Consider the following 7,793-nt stretch of genomic DNA (forward strand, 5'->3'; position numbering starts at 1 on the left):
ATTGCTTGGTGCCGGCTTCCATGGTGTGCTGAGACCGCTCCCACGTGTGTACCCTGGGACTGGGGCACACAGTGAATTGGCCAAAAATAAAAAAAAACAAAAAACCACCCAAACCAGCATCGCTTCGGAGATTTTCTTTGTTTGTTTACTTATCTTGCTGGTAAACAGAGCAGCTCTTGGAGATTAGGCAGGAGGGAGAAGAGGAAGGGAAACCGGACTCTGAGGTTATGACCTCCTTGTGGATGCTGGGCTGTTCACATTCCCTGCTCTGGTCCCAGTAACTATTGCAGGGCAGTTTCTTCTCGGTGCCTTGCCAGGCTGCAGAGGTTTTCCCTGCTTGTGCTGTTCCTGCCCTGTTCTGTACAGTGCTTTCTGCCGGCCACTGCTGCCACAGACGGCCGAAGACGGCTGGCAGTCTGGTGTCCCTTGAGAGGCAGAGTCCTGCGCTTGGTCTGCTGCCTTGTCTTTCATGAATGAAAGCCTCTGAATGGGGATTTCGGGAGCTGTCAGCCCCGTGTAGCAGTGCTGAGCCAGAACCTGCGGCTCTCTGGAGAGCTGTGAGGCAAACCCCGGGCTCTGGCTGCTTGGAGGGAGCATGGCTACGAGACATCTGGTTGTCGTTAGCCAGCAGCTGCTGCCAGGACCCCAGTGCGTTAGGCAAGGAGTGCCCAGGGGGACTGAAAAGGACGTGTGGGGAAGAGGAGCGGCAGCGAGGGGAGCGTGGGGCATGTGGGGAAGGCAGCTGGAAAGACACATCCTGGTGTTTTGGTGTACTTGGCTGAAATCTCGCCGCCTTGCAGGCTGTCCTGGCCGAGGCAGTGTGGTGGTGGTGGGGTGGGTGGGTGTGTGTGTGTGTGTGTGCGTGCGCGCGCGCGCGCGTGTGCGTGTGTGTGTGTGTGTGTGTGTGTGCGCGTGTAGGTGGGTGTGTGGGTGTGTGTGTGCGTGCGCGCGCGCATGCATGTATCCCTGGGCGGCTGGAGGAGACTCGCTTGGTGGTCCAGAGCTGCTGGGTGTTACAGAGCAGGACTCCCCTCTCCTGCTGTGGCCACAGGCAGCTGCCTCCTGCAAAAAAAAATTCCCTTCCTTTCCCTTCCCGGGTGTATCCAGGTCTCCTGGGGCAGAGTTGGCCGCTGTGGTTTCTCATCTGGTGCGTGAGCAAGCGAGGAGGCTGACATGACTGCAGACAGTGCTGGGGCTGTAGGCAAAAGAACTGAGCAGGGGATGAGCTGGCCGGCTGAGTGAAGCGGCACGTTTTCTGGCCCTGCAGAGGAGCTGAAATCTAGCTCATCTTGGAGAGCTGCCAGCCTGCCTAGGACGGAGTCCTGCTCGGTATCGTCAGGGATGGCTGCTGGAAACACTGCTTCCCCTCCACCCAGTGAATTCTGCATCCCTGGGGGCTGAATGTCATCCCCCAGGCACTCATGTGAGGGAGGAGAAGGCAAGACGGAGGCTGGGTAGAGCCCGGGAGCACTGGAACATCATGTGCTGGGAGGCTGTTTGGATTAGAAACTCTCAGCGGATAAGTGGACTGGATGAAAAGCCAGGGAGGGGAATCGGGGTTTGCTGAACTCTAGTAATTGGACTCGTCTGCAACACCCGGGTAAGCAAAGCGAGCTGCTCATGCTCTGCGCAGGCGAAAGGAAGGAGCCAGCAGGCGAGAGCCAGCAAAGCCACAGCCCAGCAGGAACAACGGGGCAGGCTGTCAGCACAGCACGGTCTGTGAAGACCGGATAGGTGACACGGAAGCAGCATCACCATTGCCTAAGCCAGCCGCTGAGCATGAGTGACTGAGGAGCAGTGAAGGATGGTGTGGCACATGGGAGCGGGGGGAACACGAAGCATGGTCTAAGGAGAAGGATGCACCAAAGGTATCTTTGGTGTGACACAATTGCTCGTTGGAAGGTCCATGCTGCAAGGCCTTAGATAAAAACAGAGGGGACGACTCAAGCCCGATGCTCTTACAGCTGCAGATGTGGCGGCAGGGTTGTAAAGAGGCAGGAGTGAATCTGCTGAAGGTCTGAGGGACCCCAAACCGGTGTGTTGTGTGCTACAGGGGACACAGTAGGTCTCTTAGTAGGTGAAGGGGGTGGTAATGATGGGCTGAGCTGAGTGCTGAACGCACGTTTAAAACTTGAGCTTCCCGGGAAAGAAGACCAAAAAACCCAAACAAACAGCTGGTGATCAAAAGCAGGTACGTGAACAGCTGGAAAGCTCAGCTCTGTGGGTCTGGAGGCGCACGCACACATTGCCTGAGTTATTGGCAATTTTAAGATGCCTGAAATTCACAGCTGACTGCAGGTACCAGTGCAGATGTTCTGCTGGTCTTTGCTGGTAACCCTGGTCACAGCTGTCCCCTAAACCGGTCATCCACAGGAAGGCATGGCTGCTGTAACCGCCTGGGCGGCCAAGGGGGAACAGGCAGCGCTTGCTATGGGGAGTAACAGGATGGATTCGGCGCCTCAGGTTGGCAAAGGATTTGGTGCAGCTCCTTGCTTGGCAGTCTGCATGTACGTGCGCCTGTGTCTGCCTAGAAAACGGCTGCTGGCTCATCCTCACGTCAACACAGCACCCGCAGGCAGGCCGAGCCCGTCGCCAGACCCTTGCAGTACCGATGCAGTCCATGATCCCTACGGGAAACGAGTAGGCGGTTCTGAATCCGGCCCAGGGACTGTTTCTCCTGCCAGCAAGTTCGCCATTCACGCCCCCCTCCTTTTTGGAGCCTTAAAAATAGAGACCAAGGCTGGGACACGGGAGCATTTTTCTAGGGCTCGTGGTGGAAGCAGCCCAGGCTGGGCTGCTCCTCGCCCTTCCCGGCCCCCGGGAGAGGCATGGGAAGCTGGCGTCCAAATGCCTCCCCTGGATGTGGAGCCTCACTCATCAGCTCGTTCATGTGTGGCAGATCCCCAGGTCTCCTCTTGGGATGCAGGCAGCTGGAGGCAGCCGGTTCAAAGGCCAGGCTGGTCAGGAAGAGGGGAGGGAAGTGCGGGAAGTCACTGCATGTCATGTAGGAAAACAAGCCCCAGTGAGGGACAAGGGACTGCGGTGCGGGGCTGGGCAGGAGGTGTCAACCCCAGCCTCGCTAGAGGTGTGCCAGGCCTTCGTGCCCGGAAAAGGCGTTGGTTGTGCTTGGTGCCGCCAAAGGCACAAGTGGCTGGGAAAGCCCAGTGGCACTGCACAGGTGTTGGCCGTGGCTCTGTCCCCGCTCAGAGGGCGCGCGGCAGGCTGGCTGGGCTGGGGAGGAGGTGATGCTGGGGGTCCGTCCCTCCAGGCTGGTTTCAGAGAAGCCCCTGAGCAAACCAGGCGCGGCTGCAGGAAGCCCAGGCCCTTAGGGCGAGACAAAGCGCAGCCCGGCGGCTTTGTGGTCACCGAGGGGTCCATGACACCAGCAGTCTGGGCTGCTTCCTGGTCACCGGCCAGCTCCCCGCAGTTCCTCCGCTCAGGCGCTCCCGGCGCTGCAGCTGGCCCCGGGCTCGCTTTGCTCATTGTCTGCTGCGGGTGATGGCAGCTATTCAGCAGCTGCCAGGTTTCAGGGAAAGGGAGAGATGAGCCACTCTTCTGCCCACGTTCTGGGAAAGCCTCTGGGACGAAGCCCTGCCGATGCACACGTTCGCTCCTCGACCGGGAGAGCGTGCTGCGGAGCCTGCATCTCCCCTCCGCCGGCATCCCATGTGTGTCGTGTCCCCCCCCTCCCCGCTTATCAGCAGGCGTGATGCCGGGGAGCAGAGCTTGGAAGCAGCCCAGGCTGCTGCCCCCGTCCCGCACAATAGCGGAGCCTGCTGCTCCCCTGCTCCTCGCCTGTTTGCCTTCCAGAGCCAGGCAGAGTTTCGCCGTCGCTATTATTTTGCTTTGTGTCAATATTATGACAGCTAAAAGCAGGAGAACTGCATCCACATGATAAGCAGCCAGAAGCTCTGGGCTGGGCGTGGATCGGGTTCGAGTTTGGCAGGGGAGAAAAGCGCCTGGCAGCCCCTGCCCACCGTCTGGCTGGGCCAGGAGAGCTGGGAGGCGAGGGGCAGTGGCAAAGCAGTGGGCGATTTGTGCCCCTGCGCCTCTCCTCTCCGTTCAGTGCTCGCTGTCCTTTTCCCAGGAGAGATGAAACACAATAGATGCGCAGAAAATGCTTGGTTCTCTGGTGGAAAAGTAACCTCCATCTCTTTCCCGGGGAGAGGGGCCACCCTGCTCCTGCTGGGAGAGTCCTGTCCCTCCTGGGGGCTGCTGTACCCCATCCCTCCCGCCCCATGCGGGCCTGAGGTGTTTCATCTCTGCCGGTGGTGGAAGGTCGCGCACACGCTGCTGCACCAGTCTGTCCTGGGCACAGCCTGTTTGGGCTTTCCCAAATGCAGCACTCTGCCCCCGCCAAAGGGAAATCCCTGCAGGGTTGCTCAGATTTGGGGGGCTCCGCTGCCACCCAGGGCTTCAGGAGAGGAACTTGGGCAGAGCAGGGTGAGCTGTGCTGTGGGTGCTGCGTCTTCATTTCCCGCTTTGGACTCACAGCACCTTGTGTGCAAGGGGCTGTTGTTTTGGCACAGTACCTGCAGGCCCTGTGGAGGCTGCTGACGCACCGCTTACCTGTAGGCACCCACGTATGCTTGGGGCTGTGGTTCGGCTCTCCAGTGCCTTGCCCTGCTCCAGGGCTGTGTTCTGCTGCACTGTGGACACCAGTGTGTGCTCTCCGTCACCTCCCCGCCAGCACAGCTGACGGATGGCTGGGCTGGTCGACGTCTGGTCATCATTCACCCTCCCATCTGCTGCCGGCGTTGCTTTACTACCTGCCTGCAGCTTTGCCCTGGTGGGAAGACGACTCTGTCCCTTGCCCCAAGCTCAGCCTCGGCACTAAACTAGGCCTGCGCTGAAAGACGAAGCGTTGAGCTGAGCGGCACTGGGTCTGCCAGCCGCCGACCTGTTCCTGGAGCACTGGCTGGCTGAGGGCCACGGCTTCCCAGGGCTTGGGTCTGGCAGTCTCAGGGGCCTCCTCCTCCGTGGCATCGTCCCTGCCCCCGTGGGGGATTTAAGCCCTGCCCAGGAGCAGCAGCCAGGCTTGCCTCACCCAGCTCTCCTGCCTTGGGCACTCTCAGGCAGCCCTGGTGCCCCTCCGAAACTCATGACCCGGGCCAGCCCCGGTGCCTGCGACCTGGGGCGGCCAGACCCTGCTCTCCCCAGGCATGGGGCTGGGCCCTCAGGTGCCTGCGGGTTCCCCAGGGAGGCCGAACTCCCCTCCTGAGGAACCAAAACAAATTGTCAGCCTCCCCCTCGGCAAACACATCCCCCTGCGCACCTGGGCTGGGAGGAGGCACCGAGCCACAGCAACTGGCCGCTGGGAGTGAGGGATGTGCTGCCACTGGCCTCTCTGGGAATCGGAGCCACCGCGGTGTGGCTCTGGGGAGTCCTTGGGGGCCCGGCTGCCCAGGCGGGTCATTTGCAGGTTGCTTCCTTGAGGACCATCCAGCAGTCACTGGTGCAGCCCTGCTTGCCTGCAAGGATGCTGGAGAGCCCCGTGTTTCCCAGAAGAAATTGGCAGCAGCCTCCTGATGGAGAGGCTGTTGGGCAGGAGCAAGGCAAGAGAGGGTGGCTGTGCTGGGCGCTGGAGCATGGGGGGCTTGGTGTTTCCCCCGGCAGAAGCCTCCAGCACAAATCAGACTGTCTCCAGTGTCCTAAATAGCAGGAGCACAAAAATAACGCCCTGAGGATTTCAGAGGTGTTCTCCAAGGGCTTTGGGGGTGATGCAGGAGGTCCTGGCTACAGTCAGCTTAAGAGCGACACAGGGATGAGTTTTTGTTGGGCCCTTTTCATCTGTGGTGCCAAAAGCGTGGTTTTGCAGGGGAGAAGATGCCCGTCAGGGGATTTTGGTGCTCAAAAGGGGCTGTTTTATGGAAAAGGAGACTGAGAGGGACCCCACCTGTGGTGAGCAGGGTGACGTTTCACAGGGGAGAGCAGCTTGCCTACGCTGGGCTCCTTCAGTGCTCACGGGCCACCCAGCCCCTGCTCTTGGCCCTCACCCACAGGGTGTAAGAGGCACGGAGGTGAGCCCATTCCCTGGCAGGGCTGCCCCACGGCGTACTTGCAGCTGCGTGCTGGGGCTGCCCGTCCCCACCAGACTGCCAGGGCTCATCTGCAACAGGGACACACCATCGGTGACCGGGCAGGGAGGTGGCACAGGCAGGCAGTGGCATATTCAAGGCGATTCTCTCAGCCCTCGGCCGGCTGCCGCATGGGGTCACCGCAGGGGAGGTATCTGCCCTTTAAGGAAATGTCTCTATTTGCCTGATGTCCCTGGCTGGTCCCTTGAGCCTCCTCTGTCCCTTGTTCCCAAAGTGCGTAGCTCTGCTCCCCAGAGCCTGGTGGGAGGTGGCATGAGGGACGTGCCTGTGCATTTACAGCATCAACCTCCAGCCCTGTCCTGCAGCTGGGGAAGAGTAAGCTTGGCCCCTGGGGAAGCAGCACGGCAGAGGGGAAAGCAAGCGGCCGCGGCCCCAGCCAGCTGGATGTTTCTCCCATTTGCAGGAGGATGTTGCTGGTCACAGGTTACCAGCGTCCAAATATTATTTCTCTGCTCCTGTCTCTGCTCCCTGCTGCCTAGAAAGGGGATGCTCATCCCAGGAATGTAAACTCTGCCCAAGGCCTCTGAGGAAATAGCTTCAGACCAGGAACAGGATTGCACTCGGCAATTAAGGGCTGGTCTCCCCAGCCACACGGCTCTGGGGGAAGAGCCCTTTGCTCCAGCGCCAGAGGCTGGCCTTGTGTCTGAGAGGTGGCCCCAAGGGACCTTCCTGCAAGGACAGGCGTGAGGCCCCGTGTGGTCACGGTCTTTGCAATAACAGGATTCTGTCTGTCCAGTGAGTTGGCAGCAGCTGCTGCTCAGGGCGACCTCTGGGCCAGGCTCTTGGGTGGGAGGAAACACTCCCTTCGCCCCCCATCTCAAAACCATCCCTGGGGAGGTGGTTGGGGGGTCCCCTTGGCCCAGGAGGTTCCGTGGGGTGGCAGAGGGAGAGCGCAGGCATGCTCCAGCCATTGCAGTGGGAACGTTACCTGCTCCTTGCTGCCCAGCCAGGGGCAAGAGCATGAACAGGCACCGAATGCCGTCCCGGCAGCCCCCCAGCAGCCGCTGTGCTGTGCCGCTGAGTGATGAACCGCAGTACACCCGGCCCTTCGGTGGGGCCAGGATTTCTGTGCGCTTATCTCTGCAGCATTGCCCCGCTAATTTGCCAGGCCCCACTCCAGCAGCTTTCTCACATGCTCAGCAGCTCCAATGAAGCTCGAGAAGCTCCAGCCAGAGCCCAGCTCCCGCAGATGCCTGAGCCGATGCCACCTGCATGGCCCGACGGGGCTGGGGACAGGCAGCCAGGGTCTCCTGCATCCCCTGGGGACAGACCCCACAGGGCTGGGGACAGGCCACTGGCGTCCTCATGCCACAGGGACAGACCTCACACAGAGATGGGCAGGGAAGCCCCGGAGCAGCCTCCCCACTCTCCCAGGAGGACAGAAATGTGAATCCTGGCAGGGACACAGAGCCTGTTATTCCCCTGGGACCTGCGGCCCACGGGGGATCGTGTTGCCCGCTGGCATCTCTTCCCTTCCCACCTCCTGTAGCTCCCGCTTCCCTGGCCGCCGGGGCTTAAAAATAGAACAGAAAAGGCCACAGAGCTCCTTTGGGTTAACCCTTGGCAGCAGGGTTTGGCCTCAGCCCTGCTCCAGGGAACCGCTGTGCCCCCTTCCCTCCCAAGCTGGAGGGACTCCCCCATGGCGGACGGGGCCGGGATGCTGCCCCTGGGGCTGAGGGGGCTGGAAAGCTCCTG

General features: G+C 60.8%; 1 protein-coding gene across 1 annotated transcript in view; it reads left to right on the forward strand.

The window, feature by feature from the left end:
- Positions 1-7,073: 7,073 nt before the first annotated feature.
- The window catches only part of PGF (placental growth factor), a 6,494-nt gene continuing 5,774 nt past the window's right edge, over positions 7,074-7,793 (forward strand). Inside the window, exon 1 of the mRNA XM_009646596.1 lies at positions 7,074-7,149. Coding sequence (XP_009644891.1) covers positions 7,074-7,149 — 76 coding nt within the window. The remainder of the gene's footprint in view (positions 7,150-7,793) is intronic.

This window comes from Egretta garzetta, unplaced genomic scaffold, assembly GCF_000687185.1.
Source record: "Egretta garzetta isolate BGI_Z169 unplaced genomic scaffold, ASM68718v1 scaffold79, whole genome shotgun sequence".
NCBI lineage: Eukaryota > Metazoa > Chordata > Aves > Pelecaniformes > Ardeidae > Egretta > Egretta garzetta.